Source organism: Polypterus senegalus, chromosome 9 (assembly GCF_016835505.1).
Source record: "Polypterus senegalus isolate Bchr_013 chromosome 9, ASM1683550v1, whole genome shotgun sequence".
NCBI classification, from domain to species: Eukaryota; Metazoa; Chordata; class Cladistia; order Polypteriformes; family Polypteridae; genus Polypterus; species Polypterus senegalus.
Genome location: NC_053162.1, coordinates 35,444,096 through 35,468,224, shown reverse-complemented (window position 1 = coordinate 35,468,224; position 24,129 = coordinate 35,444,096). Strand labels below are relative to the sequence as shown.

General features: G+C 36.4%; 1 protein-coding gene across 3 annotated transcripts in view; it reads left to right on the top strand.

Annotated features, from left to right (window-relative positions):
- The window catches only part of rpgrip1l (RPGRIP1 like), a 191,837-nt gene that overhangs the window by 46,427 nt on the left and 121,281 nt on the right, over nt 1-24,129 (top strand). For all 3 annotated transcript variants that reach the window (XM_039762916.1, XM_039762918.1, XM_039762917.1), the window contains 3 exons: nt 1,314-1,419; nt 12,869-13,015; nt 15,401-15,474. In XM_039762916.1, coding sequence (XP_039618850.1) covers nt 1,314-1,419; nt 12,869-13,015; nt 15,401-15,474 — 327 coding nt within the window. The remainder of the gene's footprint in view (nt 1-1,313; nt 1,420-12,868; nt 13,016-15,400; nt 15,475-24,129) is intronic.

Sequence of the window (24,129 nt, the reverse complement as noted above, 5' to 3'; positions counted from 1 at the left end):
ATTTTTAAAACATATTAATGTTTTGGGATTGTAGGTAACAAAAGACGTGGCGCAGCTACAGTCTATTCCAAGGCAAATATCGATGAAACACTAAATAGTTATAGGAAACTATTGTTGTTTAGAATTTGTCTTCTAACCCAATGGTACTGTTCATTAATGAGTAGAATGTCCGTTCTGACCAAAATGCCTCCTCTGTGTTAACCTTTAAAATATCCTTTGACCACCATCGTGTTTTATAAGATATGGAGCTGAAATAGCTGCTGATTCCAAACCAAGAGATATCCTGATAAATACTTCAGTAGTTGAATCTTATCAATTTATGAATATGCCTGATCCCTATCTGCCTGTTCCATATCAACCCATTACATTTTATAAATACTGTATATGTGCTCTTATATTCACGTCTAAAGACTTGCCACACACCTAGTTTTCTAATGTTTTCCATATACTCTTCTAAAAGGAGGAAACTGCTTGTAAAATCCTTTGAAGCCATACACTGACTTGCTTGTATGGTGTTGTTTGTTTGATGTGTGGAGCCAGTTTAATAAAAATGTGTGACTACATCAGAAATCTGAAGACAAGCATCTGACTGGGCTGCCGTCTTTACCACAGCTTTAATGTATGTAGATAACACGGCAGAAATCCCACTGATCGTTTCAACATTGTGGTAAAGACGTTTCTTGGGCAGTCTCCCAGGCCCCTACTTGTTTGTCTTCTGTGCGAGGACAGCTATCTGGGCACAGCCAAAGCACCGTGGTCTTTGATATTACAGAGAATTAAAATTCACTTGTGAAGAGCTCAGCTGGTTTGCAGATGGTGGGGGCTTTGTAGTCTATTGTCTGAACAGAATAGATTTGTGACATTTTTTTTTTCTTAACATGTGCAAGAAAGATATATGCACTCATAAATATTACAACAAAAAGAAGAAGCAATTGCCAAATATGATTTTAGCCCTCTTTTTTTCCATGGTTTACTTTTGAAAGTTCTCCTACCCAACTCTGGGCTTGTTGCGGGTCTCTTTATCATTCTTTGTAAAGACAGAATTGTTTACAGGTGGTTTCAAATCAAATAATTAGAAAATATTATTAGTTTTTGCCATAAATCACGTCTGCATTCTGTTTTTTGGGTAAAAAGGGGCTTGCCATCTTTAATCTTATTTTTCTAGCCCTTTACAATATTTATTTAAATTGTTTGGTGTGCCTCAGGCTGCTTGGCGACACAAAACCTACTATCTTTTTTGATTCAGCCCATTTTAACATGTGTTTTTTTGTCTACTCTAAAAGAAAATGTTTTGTTTTTTTCCCTGCATTTAGATCAGCTATCAAAGACAATGTTGAAATGATCAAACTGCAAAAGCAAGTTGCTGAAAAAGCTAATGCCTTTACTGTTCTGGAGGGCAAGTTCTTCCAGCTTCAGGAGGTAAGAAGTGGGTTATAAATGTCTTGCATGTACCACAGTGTTTTTGAGGAAGTGGAAGATTAATTTTCCTATGCAGTGGCCGAAAATGGCATGTTTTTCATGTATTGGTAATACTTTCATTATTGGTAAAGAGAGAAGTAAAAAATAAGCCAATTCTGGCTGTCGTTGTAAGACTCACTAAAATATAAATGTAAATATGGATGTGGTTAATTCTCTTAACTAGCTTAATACTTCTTTCTTTAGAAGTTACTGGTTTAAGCTCTCTTTTGTCTGAGTTTTTTACATTTTATACCTTAATATATAAATTGTTCCCCTTTGTTTGTACAAATATTTGAAAGTTTCCTACTTCCTATCACAGTGATGATTTCCTTAATTCATAAGTGTCTTGTCATGGGATCTCAGTGATATCCACATATCGTGCCACTGGAAAATGTGTCTAAATAATAGTTAGAAGACATATGTTTATAATACTGTGCTTTCTTCAGTGTTATGCTGTCTTTTAGCTACTTTCAGCTGATATCATAACTAATTTCAATACTTTGAGGCATATAAGCAGATCCTTTCAGTACAACAGATGAAGCAAATACTTATTACATTTAATATTTACTTTTTGTGGTTATTTATCCCCTTCCATGCAAATATTGTATGCTTGTACAAGCACTGTTCAATAAAACTCCTCATTGCTCTACGAACAAAAATATTTGAAAGTCTTAGAAGCTGGCAACCTCTCATCTATTCTGTGCATATTTGGGCTGCTTACTCTTGGCATAGAATGCTAAACAAAAGCTTGAATCTGCTTTCCAGTTAAGCTTAGATCTGACTTGAACTGGCCTTTTTGCATCTGATCTCAATCAGTTTCTTCATAAATCAAGAGTAAAAATAAATGCTGCTTTTGCACTTCTTCGTGTATGATCCCACAAAACCTGAACACTGACCCTGTTGCACTGATTTAAGTGTATTCTACAGCTGTATAAGTAGAATATTAAGAAAGATTGTGATTTTAATTGAATTCAGAAATTAAGTGCAGCATGCTGAGCATACATTGAATTATTCTTCTTAATTCATATGAATCAAAATAAATCAACTGAAGTAGCATGTCTGCTTTTAAAGATCTTTTTAGCTGTAAACAGCATTTGGTCAATTATGGAAAAATTATTAGAAAAAAAAATTATTTTCTTCTAAGAAATTATACAAAAAGAGAAGGTAGTCTTGATTTATTATTATGCATGTAATGTGAAGAAGAAATGAAGAAGAAGCCCACTTTATTAAAGAATCAGGCAATTTAGATTAATCACTTGTGTCTTCCAGATATTCTTTAATGTATAATATATGCACTTTAGTTGTCATTGGAAACATCAGATCTGACCTGGTCTTTGAACACATCTCACCTGATAAAGAAGGCCCAACAAAGACTTTTCTTCCTCAGGAAGATTAGACGTGCTGGATTCTCCTCTTGGCTGCTCACAAACGTCTACAGATCTGCTATAGAAAGTTTTCTTTGTCACAGTATGACAGTGTGGTACGACAGCTGCACAGGACAGGAAGGACTTGGCACAAGTGGTGAGAACAATACAGGGGATCGTAGGAAGTCCTCTCCTAGGCCTGGACTTTGTATATGCTGGAAGGGTGCAGAAGTGGGCCAAATGTATAGCTGCGGATCTCTCCCATCTGGGAAATTGACTGTTTGTACCACTGCCTTCGGGAAAGCGGTACAGAAACATAAAAACACGCACCAGCAGACTGAAAGACAGCTTTTTCCCCAGAGCTGTGAAGTCCATCTGCCCTTGCTGATACACACACATACATTACATCTACCCCTAACCTGCCCCCCTATAGACATGCACACGCACTTCTCCTCATAATCCTCCCCTGCAGACCCACGCACACAGATCACTGATCTCTGCAGGTGTACTACCTCAGGAAAAGTCTGGACTTGATGATATTTTATTGCTGCTGTCTTTTATACTTATGTTTATTATTTATAGTGTATTGTGTATTTCAAGTATTCTGCCTTGAAGCTGAGTCCTACCAACAAAATATTTTGTTATGTGTATGCATAATGACAATAAAGAATTCTACATTATTCTCTTTAAAATTATTGTAATGAAATACAGGTATTATGAGGAAATTAAGGTGTTTTATTTGTATACTGTATATCTATTTTTGTCTTGTCTTTACCTGTCCTTTCCTGTCTTGTCTCATCCTGCATTACCCTGTCATAATCTGAATACTGTTTATGCAGCTTGAAGGTCCTATCACTTTATGCAGATATGTTGTGTAAAAATAACTGTCTTCTTCTCTGAGAATATAAAGTCTCAGGTTGTTCTTCAGGTTAAATACACAATTTCATCCACTGTGTGCGTATTTATGATAGTAGTACAGAATAAACTGCATAATTTAAAGAATGGATAATAAAACCTAATTTCTTGTTCATATAAACAGTTCCAAAAAGAATTCTTTAAATATATATATACAGTACATGTGTTTGAATCCACTTAAATCTAATTCAGGGTCAGTGGGGCCAGAACCTATACCAGCAGCATTAGACAAGAAGTGGGAATAAACCCTGGATAATTTTTAATTCTGCTTTGTTTAGATAATTTTTTTTTTTAGTAAAATTTAATTAAAGTAAATGTTTTACCATAATCAGTGACAATATAAGATGCCTTTAGCCAGAGCTGTTAGTTACAAATGAAAAAAAACTTATCAACAGTTATTTTCAGAAACGTATGCCAAAGTTTTTGCCCAAATGGTATAACACTATTGACTTTTAAGTATAATAGTTGTTATTGTTTTTAGGAAAGCATTTTACTCTTAAGAAGGTACATAGAGCCTCTGGAGATCTTATGTGGCATGACAACTGTACTTTCTGTAACTGTGTGGTAATGTATTAAGACACAGTTATACACTGTTAATTATGTACAGTAAGTGTATGTGTGTATTCCTCCTGTAGACATTAATCATTCCCTGCTGTTTATTTCCCTGCTGTAATTCCTATTTAAAGGAAGAAAATTTTTGTAGCATGTTTTGTCCTTGTAATATAAATATTTCCATATAGGTAAGATGAGAATATGTTCTTTCAAATATTCTAAATATTAGGACCCAGTGATGATAAGACATAAACTGTATGTTTTTTAAAACAGTATCAGTCAAGTGACATTCTTGACTTGGACAGCCTGATAGGCTCATATAAAGCTTCCCTACATTACCAGACAATTTTAGAAGAGTCAATTCAGAACAGACCGGGAGAGCACCTTTGTTATCTATGGCTGAAACCCCACCTTTCTACCTAAAATGTGTTTTAATCTAAAGAATTAAAACATCATTTTATAGCTTAAAGATTTCCTATTTATAGATTTTCAGATTTTTTTTTTTCTGTGGCTTTTTAACCATGAAAAATAATATTCAGATACAGTGTCATCTGTAAACTATTTGCTTTTTTAATCCTTGAATGGCTGGTTTTAAAACATCATGAATTGTCAACAAAGGCACTACTGAATTGCATGTGAAGTTCAATCTGAGCCATAATAAGCAGTGATCAAAGAGGAAGGAAATGCAACTGAATGAGCAATATTTACAAAAACAAATTAAACATGTTCTGTGGCTTCAGATTAGCGGCACTTCAGGGCAGGGCCTTCTCTGCACATTGCTGTGGCCAACATTCCGTTCTTCCCGCCACATGTCATTCGGATTCTGGTCAGTACTATACGTCTGACCAGGTCTTTTGCAACCAGAATACAAGATATCTGGTCCCCAGATGTGCATTTTGGTCATCTCTCTGCAGGCCCAACAGACTTCTGAGCTCCACCCAGAGAAACTTAACACCATGTATAATGACTACAACTGTTTTATACCTTCTACAAAGTCTCGGGCAAGGCTGCCCCCTTATGGCCAGTCTGTAAATGAGAGAATGCAGACTGCCTGATGACTCTTGCCATTCTATTTTTAAAGTAGTCTGTGTTAGTAGCTCTAACTTTGCTCCTTTTTCTTTGTTCATGTAGAAGTTTCTTACTAACTGCATGATAAGCAAAGCTTAATGTACAGTATGTAATGTACACTTCAAGAATAGTTTTTGGCACAATGAGCAATTTCTGAAGTCTGGTAGTGAAATGTAGATTTGTAAAACTCATAAGATTCTGTACTGTTTTTACTGTTCTGTAATTTGCCTGACAATCTTGTTGTGGAAGCCAGTCAGTCTTAAGATTCTGAACTATTCCCTGTTGATATATACTTAAAGAAATGTAAGAAATTTTTTAGAGAGGCATCCACTACCTCATTGCTTTAATCTAGGCAGGGAGAGACAATGGCTTATTTCCATACTACAGGTACTTTTACTGAGTTTTTTTTTTGTTTGTTTTTTTTTTTGTTGTTTTTTAAAGCATCATTTGTTTTTCTCAGTTCTGTTCGCTGCTGAATGACATTTCTCTGACATAAGATGACAGCACACATCTTTTTTGCTTGATAGGTTACATTGCTAAATATTTTGCAATATCCATCCATTTTCCAACCCGTTGAATCCGAACACAGGGTCACAGGGGGTCTGCTGGAGCCAATCCCAGCCAACACAGGGCACAAGGCAGGAACCAATCCCGGGCAGTGCACCAACCCACCGCAGGACACACACACCCACACACCAAGCACACATTAGGGACAATTTAGAATCGCCAATCCACCTAACCTGCAAGTCTTTGAACTGTGGGAGGAAACTGGAGTACCCGGAGGAAACCCACGCAGACACGGGGAGAACATGCAAACTCCACGCAGGGAGGACCCGGGAAGCAAACCCGGGTCTCCTAACTGTGAGGCAGCAGCAGTGCTACCACTGTGCCACCATGACACCATTTTGCAATATCTTTTTTTAAATATTTATAGTGTTCTTTTAGCGAAAGGTGGCAAAGTATATTTAATAACAGATTAAAAGTGCAAAATAAGCTGATCATTATGCCCTTTGGACAAATAAAATACCACCTGCTTTCTGTATGTTCAGTATTTTATTTTAAATCTAAGGCAATATTCTTGGGGCCATGAACTGAGAGTAACCTGTTAGTGCAGCATTTTGTGGTACTGCCACACTACATTTGTACTATGTGCAGGAAATAGCAAATATAGGCAGCTTTCTAGCCCTGTAACCACTGCTTCTACAGCCAGTATAGCTCATCATCATCATCATCATCACCAGTTTAATGTGCATTTTCCAGGTTAACCCATGTTAGGTGGTTATCCTCCCTAATCTGTTTCCTGCATTTTTCAGGGTCCTGGGCATCCTTTGGGATAAGACACATGCTTTTCATGTTATCCAACATAACTTCTAATCATATTTTCTTCTGCCTGCCTCTTAGCCCTCATTCTCTCTTCCTCCATCTTGGTTAACCTTCTCACATAGTCATCAACTGCCTTTCACTTCACATGCCCAAACCACCTTGATATATTTCTACTCCGCACATCTATCACCTCCTCACCAAGTCTTTCTCTTAATGCATCATTCGTCATTCTCTCACTCTTTGACACTCCACACATCCATCTGATCTTTCTCATGTCTGTTCTTTTTAACTTTGCTTCATGTCCTGCCTTTACTCTCTTATGTCTTGTTCTTGTAGAGAATACTATTTCAACTTTCATAAACTTCTCCATTCAATACTAGAGGAGCTTCTTGAGCGGCTGTATGTGCCAAGCCTTCAAGGAGGTTTTTGCTTATGTACCAGTTCAAGATTAAGTGTGTACATATCACATTGAAATTGTTACTTGCATGTCTCCTTAGAATATTGACAGTGATACAATCCTGACAAAAAGACACACTGAATGGCATACACAGAGTGCTGCCTATACTGTATACACTTATATACAGTGGTGTGAAAAACTATTTGCCCCCTTCCTGATTTCTTATTCTTTTGCATGTTTGTCACACAAAATGTTTCTGATCATCAAACACATTTAACCATTAGTCAAATATAACACAAGTAAACACAAAATGCAGTTTTTAAATGATGGTTTTTATTATTTAGGGAGAAAAAAAAATCCAAACCTACATGTCCCTGTGTGAAAAAGTAATTGCCCCCTGAACCTAATAACTGGTTGGGCCACCCTTAGCAGCAATAACTGCAATCAAGCGTTTGCGATAACTTGCAATGAGTCTTTTACAGCGCTCTGGTGGCATTTTGGCCCACTCATCTTTGCAGAATTGTTGTAATTCAGCTTTATTTGAGTGTTTTCTAGCATGAACCGTCTTTTTAAGGTCATGCCATAGCATCTCAATTGGATTCAGGTCAGGACTTTGACTAGGCCACTCCAAAGTCTTCATTTTGTTTTTCTTCAGCCATTCAGAGGTGGATTTGCTGGTGTGTTTTGGGTCATTGTCCTGTTGCAGCACCCAAGATCGCTTCAGCTTGAGTTGATGAACAGATGGCCGGACATTCTCCTTCAGGATTTTTTGGTAGACAATAGAATTCATGGTTCCATCTATCACAGCAAGCCTTCCAGGTCCTGAAGCAGCAAAACAACCCCAGACCATCACACTACCACCACCATATTTTACTGTTGGTATGATGTTCTTTTTCTGAAATGCTGTGTTCCTTTTACGTCAGATGTAACGGGACAGTTGCCTTCCAAAAAGTTCAACTTTTGTCTCATCAGTCCACAAGGTATTTTTCCAAAGGTCTTGGCAATCATTGAGATGTTTCTTGCCAAAATTGAGACAAACCCTAATGTTCTTTTTGCTTAACCGTGGTTTGCGTCTTGGAACTGCCATGCAGGCCGTTTTTGCCCAGTCTCTTTCTTATGGTGGAGTCGTGAACACTGACCTTAATTGAGGCAAGTGAGGCCTGCAGTTCTTTAGACGTTGTCCTGGGGTCTTTTGTGACCTCTCGGATGAGTCGTCTCTGCGCTCTTGGGGTAATTTTGGTCGGCCGGCCACTCCAGGAAGGTTCACCACTGTTCCATGTTTTTGCCATTTGTGGATAATGGCTCTCACTGTGGTTCTCTGGAGTCCCAAAGCTTTAGAAATGGCTTTATAACCTTTACCAGACTGATAGATCTCAATTACTTCTGTTCTCATTTGTTCCTGAATTTCTTTGGATCTTGGCATGATGTCTAGCTTTTGAGGTGCTTTTGGTCTACTTCTCTGTGTCAGGCAGCTCCTATTTAAGGGATTTCTGGATTGAAACAGGTGTGGCAGTAATCTGGCCTGGGGGTGGCTACGGAAATTGAACTCAGGTGTGATACACCACAGTTAGGTTATTTTTAACAAGGGGGCAATTACTTTTTCACACAGGGCCATGTAGGTTTGGATTTTTTTTCCTCCCTAAATAATAAAAACCATCATTTAAAAACTGCATTTTGTGTTTACTTGTGTTATATTTGACTAATGGTTAAATGTGTTTGATGATCAGAAACATTTTGTGTGACAAACATGCAAAAGAATAAGGAATCATGAAGGGGTAAATTGTTTTTCACACCACTGTATAATACTATATAATATACAAAATGAAACACCCACAACATTTCAAAACTTGCATGGTAAACAGTCCATTTTGACTTTATTCATATTTTCTTAGTACAATTTTATATATCCTTTGAAAAACATTTTAAGGCTCTATGCTGAATGAAACTAAACTCTTTTCCAAAATTTGAAACAAGGGAACAATTGAATTGTGAACATGTTTATTTGTTGCAGGAAGGTTGTTTGATATTTCTGTGTCTTGGAAGGAAGCCCATCTGATGTATACTAAGTAAGAGCAGTAAGTGTCCCCAAATGCTTTCCCAGAAGGGTCCAGTTGCCCCTCTGACTTAGTTCTCCGTGGCAACATTTTTTTTAACTGTTCGATCTCCAAAACAGGGTTTGTTTGTTTATACTGTATATGTTTTTATAACTGTGGATTCAGAGTGCAAATAGAAAGTGTTTATATTATCACATGAGTGCAAAGCTTTTAACAGAATATAAAATTATTCTGCCTAATTTAATCTTAAACCCAGAAGATGTGGTATGTGGCTGATGCTGAAGTTATGAGTCAGAATCAGATAGAAAGAGCAGCACTGAGTTTACACATCTTCAGCGAACAGCATCAAGTGATGTAGGGCAGTAGTTGGACAGCAGGAGAGCTGAATAAGGGCTATAGGAATGTAGTATGTTCAGAAGAAAACAATTTATTGTGTTTATAATAGTGATAGTTTTTTAGTGATGCCTAGTGACAACAGGATGCATTCCAGTTCTACTGATAGTGAAGCATATGAAGGTGATGGTTTTGAATAAACTATAAATTCTGGTGCCAACCTCTGAATGTACATAATGTAATTTAAACAGTTTTGCATAACTTTCAAAGCTGACATTCACATCTCCAGAGCGCAAGGCATATTTATCCAGTACAGATGATCTTTTTTAGTATGTTAATATGTGATGGTTGTTACAAGCTGCTGGCTTCTTTTGACTTACTGTATATAATAATTCAAAAGCCTGACATTGAAATGTACTGATTAACAAAACCTTTATCTGAAATATCTTCTGAACCATCCCAGACATAGATCACAAGTGGAAAACATGTTGGCTTACTTACCAGATGTTTGCATTTTGTTGACCACAGTTTACCTATAACTTTGCACAGTGCTGATAAATCTTTTCTGAAAATCATCCTGAATAATTGAATACATGAGCAAAATATTGTTGGTGGCAAATTACTTGTGGTTTGGAAAGGTCATTTGACAATAAATAGACAACAAACTGGACCCAATAGAAACACCCAGTTGGCAGGGTCTCTGCTGAACGACAGGTACATTTTGTTGGAAGCTGAACAAAAGTGTCCAGAGGTTGAAGGCTGGTGAATTAGTAAACCTACTGATGTGTTTTTATTTTACTTGATTTTTAATGTTTACTTTTATCTATTTTTTATTTTTGTTTTCATTTTTTCTTAGTTTTTCTTTAAAAGCTAAAAAAAACTGACATTGTGAAAATAACCAGGAGCCAGAATGATCATTTAAACATGTTTTCTTTCCTCTCTGTTTTTCTGTCCGTTTCTCACAATAAATAGGTTAAGGCTCATACTCTTTTTGTTTTTCATATTTGACATGGCACACTTTACACTGATGTCTATTGTCTATGATAATCTTTTTGTACCTGTCTTTCTCTGTCTCTCGTAATATCTGATGCTGCTGTTGTGGTTTTTTCATACTCTTGCACTATTGCTGTTCTTGTCTGAAGAACACAATTCCTAAACATTGAAATTATGTAATATTTTTCCATGCTTCCCTCAGAAAATCTGGGGGGTCTGAACAATGATTCAAGCCCATGGCCCCTTCATCCAAATCTGCCGTGACTGCATTGGTTGTTTTAAAACAAGTGAGCCTTGCCTGTTTATCATTTTTCTTATAAAAAGAAAAATGATATGGAAATAGCAATGTATTATCCATCAATCCATCCATTTTCCAACCCGCTATATCCTAACTACAGGGTCCCGGGGGTCTGCTGGAGCCAGAATATTTAAGTATGTATTGTTGCAATAAGAACATATTTTTTTTCTTGCTCAGGAACAGGAATCAATTCCGTAGTGCTAATGTTCAAAGTGCACCATCTGTGGGAATATAGAGGCTATACCCTTTAGTTTTACTTGCGTAACCAAATGCATTTTTTCTTCTAATGGTACACCACAAATGTTAGCATTGCTGCAAATATTCCTATATCAAATGCTCTGTTCATGATTAACTTGAACATTTTAACAGTTTTACAACGAAGAAAAGGCTTAATATGAAACATGCAATTTACAGACATTGTCATAATAAATTCAATTGACCTGGCACACAGCAGAGTAAGACTGTCTCTTTAAACTCCAGCTGACAGGAGCACTTGAAGGCTAAGTTCTACTTAATTTAGAATTCTCAAACTAATTTAACTAACAGTGCTGGTTGAACATTACTTTTTAAAGTAACTTAATTAGATTACTCATTACTTACAAAAAATGAACTAATTATATCGTTACTTATTCTAAAATGTAATACATTACAAACAGTGCATTACTTTTGCATTACTTTTGCCTTATTTTGTCGTCTTTTGTGGGGAAAAAAGCGCAAATTTCACTGGCCAGCATTTGTTATTAAATCCTAAGCCCATTGATATTAATAGGTCTCTGCACACTCTTTTCTGCTTGGTTGTTTGATTGAGCCCTACAAAGGACCAGCATACTGTCCACCATATTTGCATCTTGCCTTATACCTACTGGTGCTGCGATAATCACTGGTTTCATGTGACCCTAATCTGAGTAAATTAAATTTACCCCTCAGCATATGCACTTTTACATCTTGGCAACATATAGTTATGTAACATCAAGAATTTTAAATGCATATTTGTGTAAATTCAAGCACTGTTTTAAATATGAAACATTCTGAGCTCAGTTACTTGTACAGTAAGACCTAAATTTAGACAAAATGCATTTATGTATATTGCATACTGTAATTTGGTATTACAGCCTTACATTAAATAAACTGCAACAATTTCAGTGCATTGCAGAATGTAATCTAAATAGTTTATATATTAAATCATAGAAAAACTAAAATTTTTCATATCATGGTACACCTTTGTCAATCAAGGCAACATTGCGCCTTTCAGTAATCAGGCCTAGAATAGATTCATAGATAGCCTAAAACACATACTTAGAAGCTCTTTACATCCAATTATATAAATTACTCATCCTAACTACTTCTACTTGGAATGTACTGTTTGTCAGTCTTGGCGACTGCAGTACCTGAACTCTCTAAAAACTTTGAGCGATGACATGTTTGTCTTTTTGTGCAATGTATTATTCTTCACTACTGCTATGTATAATGTTATGATGATGTCAATTTATGCAAGCTGAAATTGCTAGGAATGTCAAATTACCTGACTGTGTGACAACTTTCCAGCACACTTCCAGATAATCACATGCTCATTCCTTTTTCTGAGAGCCAGTAATGTTCTGCCTAAATGAGTTTGTGCTATATATCCATGCGAACATTCATTTGTTGTCAGCTCTCACCCCACGACTTAAGACAAAATCAAACCTCTTTGATGTTATCCTGACGAGTCACTGACTAGTTAGAGTGAGTCATTACATATATCTGACTACATGATTATTCTTCATGGGAGAGTACCACTGACTGCTACTGACTGCCTCCAACTCACTAAAATGATGTAAATGACTGGTATGATTGAAAAATCATTGGAAAAGTCACCTGATATGACACAGACTTTAGAAGATAACTGGAATTCCCAGAAAGGTACACATAAATGTAGAAAACATGAAATCATATACTGAGATAACTTTACCTGATATTGCAGCTACGTACCAAGCACTAGCATTACCTGAAATATTAATGGGATAGATAAAATATAATTTTTGTGTATTTTCCAGTACAGGATACACCCTCCAAAAGACATTCAGGTTAAAATCCATTGTGATTTTATGCTAAATTTTTTCTCCTTGTCTTTCAGAATCAAAGGACTTTGAAAACCAGTCATGATGCTGTGATGATGAAGGTTGATGAACTTAATGCCCAGCTGAAACAGGAAAGACTTAAATGTCTTGAGTTAGAGAACCAGCTGCAGGCTAGGTCATTTTCACAGAGACAAGCTGAAGAGGTAAGGCAAACACACCATAGGATTTCAGTTGCCATGAAGTACATTCAAAGCAAGTAATGACATTAGCAGGTAGAATCAATACTGTTAAGATGAACATCCTTCCTAAGCTCCTTTTTCTATTTCAAATCATTCCCATATACAGTAACAAACTTTTTTTTTAATAAATTAGATTCAGTCATATCCTCATTTATTTGGAATTCTAAACATCCACTCATCCAAAGGGTGACTCTACAACAACCTAAAGCAAAACGGGGCATGGTAGTACCTGTCTTTCAAATCGATGAATATATACAAGCCTGGTCTACAGTGGAATTAAAATCTTGCAGTACTTATTTATGTTCCCTTCTCTGGTCTGCTCTGTACCCTAGTAAATAAAAATTATCAATACAATAAGTGATTTGCTCTCCATTCACTCATATTATGGAACCAATGTAGGAAGCACTTTAAGACAGAGAAGCTGTTATCTGTTTGAACCTCTACATGACAACCACTGTTTTCCTCTCAAACATGTACAGTTTTTAATGCTTAGAAAATGCCTGGGATTAAAACATTTAGAGACTTGTACATCGATAATGTTTTTGTATCCTATGAGCAATTAAGGTTAAAATTTAACTTATTACTTTAAAGCTAGAAACTTTACTAAACTGAATTTATCCAATTTTCCTCACCTCCCACCTATTTCTATTCCCGATGAAATATTGATCTTGAAGACTCAGATAGCATCACCACAATTTATAAAAAAACATTTTGAAGTCCCTTCCCTTCAAAGATTTTGGGGCACAATGAGGAAAGGATCTTTGACTTAACATTCCAGAAAAGGAGTGTAAGGCAGCCATGCACAGGATACACTGTAGCCCCATATGTGCAAAGCCCTCAATTATTCAACCTAAAATCTTCAATCAAACACATTTATCTTGATTAAATCTATCCAAAATGTTTATAGGGCAAAATTCAACCTGTGAACATTGCAAGCTAGCACCAGCCTCACTGCTTCACTTGTTTTGGGAGTGCACCAAATTAACATTGTATTGGATAAAACTCTTTAAATGCCTGTCAGATAGCCTTGGTGTCACAATCACTCTTACCCCATTAACAGTGTTTGGTGTACTCCCAGAAGGGCTTCAATTGGAGAAGGACAAACAAATTGCCTTTACCTCAACTACTAACATGTAGACCTATGTTGCTCAACTGGAAGAATCCCAACCCACCCTCTTTAAGTCAGTGGATAACTGATGTCCTACACTATCTGAAATTGGGAAAAAATCAAATTCTCACTCAGAGGATCTGCTCATGTGGCAGGATCTACTGTAATCAATAACATTTTAGAATAAAATAAGCTTCGATATTGGGGTAAAGGATACTCTTCCTTCCTTGCTGCTTCAAAGATTTACTTTGTTGGCTCTTCTCATTCTTTACGGCAGGGGTTGAATTTTGGTTTTGTTAAGTTTGATTGTTATTTGCTTTTAATTAAAATTAATAAAAAAAATTAACAAAAAAGTAAGCACTTGAACAGAAATGTTACTAACCACTAGTCAGGGAATATTGTTTTGCTTTGCATTGTATCTACCTTAATGCATTTTTAAATGCTTGTTTTTGATTTTTCTGTATCCAATATGTATTTGTAGACTTATTTATATTTGGTAGAATCACATATAATATAAAGAGGAATACTGTATCTGTTTCGGTCTGGGTAAGGCAAGGGAGTTTGGGATGTGGGATGAGCTTTTAACTTAAGAGTATGTAAGACAAGCGTACCACGATCAAAGGATCATTCAATCCAAAAACAATATTTTTTATATGTTACTTACCCCATGTAGTTTGTAGTGGTGGCAGAGGAAAACAGGAAAGACTTTTTGAATGGAAGACATGACTCCTGACCATTGAATGAGAAACGAGTATTCAAATTAAAAAGTCTTTCCCATGAAGATTTAGTTTTCTGTTTTATGATTTGCCCTGTTTTTTTCCCAGAAGAAACAATTTAACAATGTTTTGCATGTTTAGGCATACATCTAGATAACTGACATGCAGATTATGCAACAAAAGTAACCTGGTTTTGTCTTTTTTCCATGGCCATTTTTTTTTTTTTTACATTTACTATTGTATAGCATTGGTCACTATTTGGCTTGTATTATATCACAAATTGTTTTTTCACCATCATGCATGAAAACATGAGATTAAACATTTTTCTCTGCCACCACTACAAAATTAATCGGGGTAAATAATATATAAAAGTATTTTTGGGAGGAGTATGCCTTTAATACAAAAAATCTATCCATACGTTTTAGGAGTTTGTTAGCAAGAGTGATGTTTAGTTGTGATTGTTTAGTGATTTTAAAATAATTACATTATTGTGCTGTGAGTTTGTTTTAATTTTTCTTTTTTTAGCTCCAAATTCGGATTAATGACCTAGAAAAAGAACGAGATCTTCTGAAGGAAAATTATGATAAATTTTTTAATGGGTAAGTCAAAACTGTATACACCTATATCAAAGGTAAAAGTCTACTTCCACAACTTTTAGATTCACACCGAATTCTTATCACATCCATCAAGTAGACACCAAGTCTCTCTTAGCATTACTGTGTGCTAGGCAAAACCAGCCATTCTGGGTATCCAATCCACTCCATCACAGAGCACATTCACATTTAAACATTGTAACCACAAAGGGGTGCCAGAGAGCCCCATAGCACAGACACAGAATTTCAGCACTCAATTTATAAATAAAATAAAGTATTTTGTTCCACAAAGCACTTTTAAACATAATCCTCTTTCCAGTAATAAGCCACCAAATCACAATAAATCAATACAATTCTTATTCCTTCTCTCCTCCACTGAGTGTTGCCCACTGCCTCCCAACTCTGACTCGTTCATGTGTGGCAGCGGGCTCCTTTTTAAGCCGGACCTGGGAATGCTTCCGGTCTGGGAAGCACTTCCAGGCCATAAAGAAAGTAAGGAGGACCTCCACCAACGGCACCCTGTAACGATACACAGGGGCCCCGATATGGCTACACTTCCAGATTCCAACTCCCAAGCATCCCTGCTGGTGTTCCGACTGGTTTCTTATGTGAGGACCACTGCCACCAATTATATGTGGGATTGAACTGCTCCCAACTCCCACCTATCTTTGGTCCTTCCATTAATTTACACCAGCCGGGTACAAAATTATTTATTTGTTCAATCAGCCAATCCGTCTGTGTTGTCATGCTGGCCTGACATCTGGTTAGTGGCTTCTTCTCTTTACTGGCCAGGATGCCCATTCTCCTCCCACGACATATATACCCACACTCAAAACAAACTAATGTAAAGTCCATATAGAAGTAGGTGACAGCAATACAAATCAGTGCTAGTTTTAATAATCAAATGCTTGCATATTGTAATCTTTTTAGTTAGCAAATAAAAGGTGTCATTTTGCTTGACTTCTCATTGCATCCATAATGGATAACACTGTACAGCACCCTACTACTATAATCAAATACAAAAACAGATTAAGTTTTTTTTTTCCTTTTTTTTTTCATTCATTTTGTAATTAATTAATTTATTTCAAATGCCCTTGTAGAAGTATATTTAGTGGTTTGACTGTAGATGTACAGTGGTGGGTAAAGGAGAAGAAAACTGAAGCTGGTCAATGGTCAGTCTAGCTCAGATGTTAGGAAGATATTTCATCATAAACGGAAACCATAGATACTTGGAACAAGCTGCCAAATACTTTACTATCAAATAGCACATTAGGATTTTCCGATGTCACCTTCCTACACAGAGTGTCATTTTCTTATGGTTTTTTCCTTATTTTTTCAACAATAGACTAGCCGTCGTAATTCTTATAGGGGTATCAATCAGATTACCCATAGAGGAAATGAGAAAAGAAATGAATATCATTTTCAGTAAGGCTAGGTACATTTTCTTAACAAGTCTCCTGGCTCACTTTTTCTTTTTGATAATCAGGATGGGAAGAAATTGTGTCATAATTAGAAATTCAGGAGCAACTGCTGATCCCAGTTATCTCTTTCTCTCTCTTTAAGCACATTCACAATGACATTAGGTTCATTTTGTTTTATTTTTTTGGTTTTTTGTTTAATTTTTTTTTGTTTCTATTATGCAATTGATCAGAAAAGTATGATAAAAATATATGATTGAAAGAGTTAAATTGTTAAGTGAATTGGCATTAGTCACAAAGCTCATCTAAATGAAAGAACACAACAAATTGTCTATCTGTAGCAATTATGGTTGCTGTACCATGACTAAAAATGCAAATAATGGTGTAATGCAATATGCTAAAATAAGGAGAAAAAATGTTTTTTGGAATCAAACACTCAGATATAATACGTATGCAATAACTGTTTCAAACAGTTGCTGCCTGACAGACTGCCAAGACTGTCAGAAATGTCTTGCTCGTCAAAATGTTTTAATACAAATAATTTTAGCCACTCACTTTGCTTTGTTGCTTTATCCATTGACGTTGATAGTTTGGCAGGATTCCAAAAAATGTCACAGTCCACATAAAAGTAGTTTATGGTAAAGACTATTATGATTTGGATATCAAATTCTAAGAGTAGAGAAAAATTATACACTGTCTGTTATCAGAAAAATAGATGAAGACATGTGTTGCCAATAATGCCTTATCAGTATTACAATCTGTACTTTGAATGGTTTAAGGGTTGCTTAATTCAGCAGTGCTTCATATGATCCTATAAATTTGCACAGATTTACTATATAGAGTACACAGCGTGATTGCATATTGTTATGTAGATCATTGTGTGTGTCACTCCTTATTTTTGCATTTGTTCTGCTACATATATGATATGTTAAGTGCAGATAGAGGTGTGGGCACAGCAGTGATAAGAAGGGTGAGAGGTGTGTGTAAGAAATTTCAGAAGCTATGCTTTGTTTTCACATGTAAAGGAAGCTCTCTGACATTAACAGGCAAAGTTTATTACAACAGGGCGTGGAATATAGTATGCTTTATGGGGAGTCAGACTTGGCTTATGAAAGCAGAACATGATGCCAAGCTATAAAGGACGGAGAATGATATTGGTTCAAAGGATGTGTGGACTATCATGGAATGAGAGGGAGATGAAGATTAAACATGGAGTAGATAATCATTTTGCTGAGAGAAAACAGACTACGGTGGTCTGGGAATTTGTAGGGAAAAATCACAGGATGATTGGATGAAGAGGTGCACCAAGATGAAGGTGGAGATGATTAAGCCAAGGGGGGAACCAGAGAAAATGAGGTTATAATGAAGATAAGGTTAAAGGTTGTGTCAAATTTTTTTAAATTATAGGGTCTTACCCTAAAGGATACATAGGATTGCAGGGAGTGAATGAAAATATTTGAGGGGTAATTAGCTAACCTGTGTAAAAATGGAAAATAGCTGGTAATTACTGTATATCAAACATTTCCCAATGCTATTAAAATTTTAAGTACTGAAGAAACTGAAAAATAGTTCTAGAAATAAATCTCTTTATATCAATAACAGAAAACAGTAGAGGAAATACATGCATTAGATGGATGTGAGTGAAAATCTCCACCATACTGTTCTAAAATATTTTTGTATTGGGCTGTAGTGTGTTCTGTACACCTTTTTGTGTTAAATTATTTCTGTTCCAATCCATTGTAGCAATACTTTCAGGACCATGTGGCCCTCTGATTGTGTGCTTTTATAGGGCAAATATGATTATCCCAGTAATGCTCAAAACAAAACACTGAAAGTTTCTTTTGAAACTTAATGTTCATTTGCCCTTTTCCACCTATTGTTACAAGTATCTGTGACCCCCTAAATATGGGCTTTTCTAAGACTGGGGTGATCAGTGATAAAACAACATTCATCCCAAAATTTTAAAAACATAAAAAAGAAATTGTATTCATTTCCAATAACAGAAGCAGTCTATATTCAAACCTGTGTTTAAAGCTGACTACACAAATTCACCCCTCACGACCCTGCTAAAGCTTAATAAAGATATGGTATGGTACAGTATATATGTTTTATAAGCATGCATTTTACATATGTGTATAGTATAATGCATATGCAATATGTGTATTAGTCAAGATTTTATTGATTATGTTACAAATTTAAATTATTGTTATTTGTGATTTCCAATAATTGAATTTGGTTGAATTGGCCTTTTCCAGTTTAAAGCTTAACATTTTACATATCACTTTTAAACACTAAAATTACTTTTTTTATATACATTTTAAAGTCTTGTTAGTGCCTGATAGACATAATGTATTTGATAGCTTATGAAAAGTTTATAGTTCAGGTTGTGTTTAAAAGAATAAAACAAGTTACTACAACCACATTTTTAAGAAAGTTTCTTTGCTTTAAGAGTAAGAAATTATCAAATGTGGTCAATCCAGTGCTAGGTACATGAGATGAACTACCATGCAGCAAAATTAGCAATAGATGTTTACCTGTATCAGTCACTTTTCAATGACCACAAACCACTAGCTTTGAAAATAAAGTTCACCAAGAACCAAATACATGATTAAGAGTTAAGAATCGATAAACTGAGCCTGTCCACAACTTCAAAAATCAGGTGTAGTTAAAAACCTTTTCTCAGATTTTTGTTTCTCCATGTACTCTGCCTTGCTTTTTATCTCAGAACCATGCAAGATAGGTTGAGTGGCAACTTTAATTAGTCTGAAAGTATTATATGAATGTGCCCTATGTCCCTTACAAACTCAGGTAAGCTTATTCAGAAAATAAATAAATGTGTTAGGCCTTGTTCACACGGGCGTTAAAATCGAGCGTTTTTTTTGCGTTCGTAGCGTCCGGTGAGCGCGGATCAAGCGCCGAGTGTTTTCTACACGTAGGAGTCAATGAGAGTGTTCACACGGGCTTTCGTGATGTGCGTTTGTCCGGCTGCGCGTTTATACGGCATCAAAAAAACGTTGCATTCAGCTTTTTCTTGGCGTTCAAAACCCAACGAACGCAAGGAAACCGCTTCTAGTTCGTTTTCTACGCGTTTATTTTACGCTTCGGGGGGGGGCATTTCAGTGCATAACACCGGTGTAAGCGCACACTCGACTACTGTTTCCTTACCTCAAAGTGACAAGTAGTCTCTCTTCGGGGCTAACACCAAGTCGCATATTGGTTGATCGGCGTGCAATGTGGCATTGCACCAGCTGCAGCAGACAATCATAAGTGGAAACCGACATCCGACAGTAATTAAAAAACTTTTGCGGAAATTTTCGCATTTCCTCATAAAGCACAAAAAAAATTCCTTTAACCTGACGTTGTGCAGTCAGAGGATGAACCCAGTAGCGGCGATTTTTTCTCTCCCTACGCGCGTATTACAAGTATTTTTAAAACAAGAAGATTAATATCTAACATAGCAAAATGGTCCATATTGAAAGGAGGCACCTCAAATAAAACGACAAGGGCTTTCATATACAGTTCCCGACACTGCCTCCACAGGTTAACACACAAACTACAATTTGGGCTGCAGGCTGGCGTTAGACAGAGACAAACGAACGCCGGTGAATTTGGGCTGCAGGCTGGCGTTAGACAGAGACAAACGAACGCCGGTGTAGAAGTCAATCGATCGCCACCACAAAATGCAACATAAACGTCTAGGACGTTCAGAGCAAGTTCGTTTATCCAAAAACTTAACGCCCGTGTGAACAAGGCCTAAGAGTCAACTCTTACTTAAGAAAGGGTTATATTCTACAACTTCATGGCAAGATTGGGAATGCATTCTTTCATCCATTTTATAACCAACTTTTCCAACATAGTATGCCTCTCCCAGGAGCATATATGAAAGGCAAAAAGCAGCCTGAGACATAGTGATAATCCATCACAGGGCACATACAGGCACTCACCCACACTTACAGACCCAAGCATACATATGTTTGATTGTAGGAAGAGAAACTGTGATCTGAAGAAAATCTAATTAAGGCAGGGGAAAATGTGTAAAATTTGCGGAGACATCTAAAGCTGTGAGGCAGCAGGGCTAAAGGAACACAAACTTTAAAAAATAAACCGAGACACAGAAAGAGTAAAACATCATTATTGTTATAGGTGGGCTTTTGGAAGAATAAAGTAATGTTGTCTGTCTGTCATATTTGTTTAATTTTTTTTCTTAGTTCCAAAAGAAAGAAAGAAATCTTTTTTGACCAGAATAGTCTTTTTACCCATTTCCCTACTATACTGTTTAGTTACTGTGAGACTTGCCAGTATTGTTTTGGATAAGCACATATATATGCAGGATATCTAACACAATTCAGTAGTTCTTCAGATAATGCAATTAAAGTAAACAGTACACACAAAGTATCTGCATTTTCAAAGTTAAATTATTAACACTATATATCATCAGTGGTCTGCTTTCACCCAGTTACAATATGCTAGACTGAACAGCAACTGTATAAAAGATTTATGAGTAGTACTTTTAGGCTTCGTCCACGTTGTTGTTTCAGTGAGATCTTTATAGTGTTCAATGCCTGAAACTTGATTCAAACTGAGTGTTTGTCATTCTTATACACAAAAATGCATTCAGTCTTACAGAAGCAGCAGCAGTGGTTTAGTTAGCATGAAATGGGAATGAAAGATCATCTTATCTAGTTATTCAGATTGTCAGTTTTGTACACCCATGTAGCTAACTATTTCAATTAAAGGACCTTGCATCAGGCTCTCCTTAAGTGGGTAGTTAAATCTGAGCTTAGAATGTTGTTACTCTTGGTATAGCACACTAGAAATACCTTGGTAAAATGAATTAATGTTTGGTGTATTGTTGGTTTTCGGAAGGCTAGTTTCTTATTCTAATAAATCTCTGCACCTTTTGACCTTATTAATATAACTGTGGAGCTATGATACCAGCAGTTGTTGTAGGAAGATTCTAAGATTCATTGGGAATGATTAGGATCCAAAGAGATCAACACCACTGCAGTACCAGCTAATCATATGACAGATCATTATAGCACTATTTTAAGACCAGTTTTCGCCATTAACAGGGATGTGGCCATATAATCTATTTTTAGCTAACTCTTTAATACCAAGGGCCCATATAAGCCACTGATCATTCATTATAGACACATGTGTCTAGACTCTAGACTAGTGCTGAAGTCCAACAAGCCTGGACTTCCAATTATTGGCATTGGATTATGTTCAGCAGTAACTTATTCTTTTTTGGGAGTGATGCTCATGGAGATAATATGAACAATGCTGAAAACTACAACATTCTTGAATGGTATGCTGATATTCTTAACCTTTGACAGCTAGTTACCCCTACTTTTTGCTTAGGACAGTTACACTAAAGACTTTTTGGTACTGTTTTCTAAAAAGAACATTTTTTGAAATAAGTAAGCAGCCTTCTTCATGGAAAAACCTATGTGATGTTGGGGCCCTTACTTCTCTCCATGAGACATTGTCCAGTAGAATATGTATGGGACACTGTGGGATGTTAAGTACCTATGGAATATCATGAAATAATCACATGAAAAATGCATAAATCATGCATTTAAATGAGTGTGTAAATTGTGAAAAATGCATAATTAAATAAAATCATGTAATTATTATAAAATACAATGTCATCATTTTACGATATCATTTTATTGCAGATTTTTTTTTTAATTCCTGTTTTTATTTCACAATGTAAATTTTCCAAAAGGCACATTTCCAAATGCCAGTGTTTTTTATTTCAAAACTAGCTGTCCCCCGCATCTGCGGTCACATAGTAGTGACACAGGACAAATTTTACAAATCAATAGACGTTGGCACTGTATCTGTTCGTGTTTAGGTCTGACAGGAGAGGGTGCCCCGCGTGGGGAGAAAAACATGTGGCTGTGATATCTCTGGAAATCAGCAGCTACACTTTAAAACACATGTAGCTCTGATCTCTCTCAAAACGTCAAATGTTGCTCCTCAACAATCTGTAGATGATTATGTCTGTTGAAACAACAGGTATTGCTAGCTAAGCAGAGGCAAATGTTGAGGCAAATGTATAGAAAAAAAACAGATCTAAATCCGTTAAGTAATTCTAAAGCAGACCGACCAACAGACGTTGGATTTTATATGTGTATATATATATACATGTATTTTATGTGTGTGTGTGTGTATATATATATATGTATACAGTGGTGTGAAAAACTATTTGCCCCCTTCCTGATTTCTTATTCTTTTGCATGTCTGTCACACAAAATGTTTCTGATCATCAAACACATTTAACCATTAGTCAAATATAACACAAGTAAACACAAAATGCAGTTTTTAAATGATGGTTTTTATTATTTAGGGAGAAAAAAAATCCAAACCTACATGGCCCTGTATGAAAAAGTAATTGCCCCCTGAACCTAATAACTGGTTGGGCCACCTTTAGCAGCAATAACTGCAATCAAGCGTTTGCGATAACTTGCAATGAGTCTTTTACGGCGCTCTGAAGGAATTTTGGCCCACTCATCTTTGCAGAATTGTTGTAATTCAGCTTTATTTGAGGGTTTTCTAGCATGAACCGCCTTTCTAAGGTCATGCCATAGCATCTCAATTGGATTCAGGTCAGGACTTTGACTAGGCCACTCCAAAGTCTTCATTTTGTTTTTCTTCAGCCATTCAGAGGTGGATTTGCTGGTGTGTTTTGGTCATTGTCCTGTTGCAGCACCCAAGATCGCTTCAGCTTGAGTTGAAAAACAGATGGCCGGACATTCTCCTTCAGGATTGTTTGGTATACAGTAGAATTCATGGTTCCATCTATCACAGCAAGCCTTCCAGGTCCTGAAGCAGCAAAACAACCCCAGACCATCACACTACCACCACCATATTTTACTGTTGGTATGATGTTCTTTTTCTGAATTGCTGTGTTCCTTTTACGCCACATGTAACGGGACATTTGCCTTCCAAAAAGTTCAACTTTTGTCTCATCAGTCCACAAGGTATTTTCCCAAAAGTCTTCAAGGCAATCATTGAGATGTTTCTTAGCAAAATTGAGATGAGCCCTAATGTTCTTTTTGCTTAACAGTGGTTTGTGTCTTGGAAATCTGCCTTGCAGGCCGTTTTTGCCTAGTCTCTTTCTTATGGTGGAGTCGTGAACACTGAGCTTAATTGAGGCAAGTGAGGCCTGCAGTTCTTTAGACATTGTTCTGGGGTCTTTTGTGACCTCTCGGATGAGTTGTCTCTGCGCTCTTGGGGT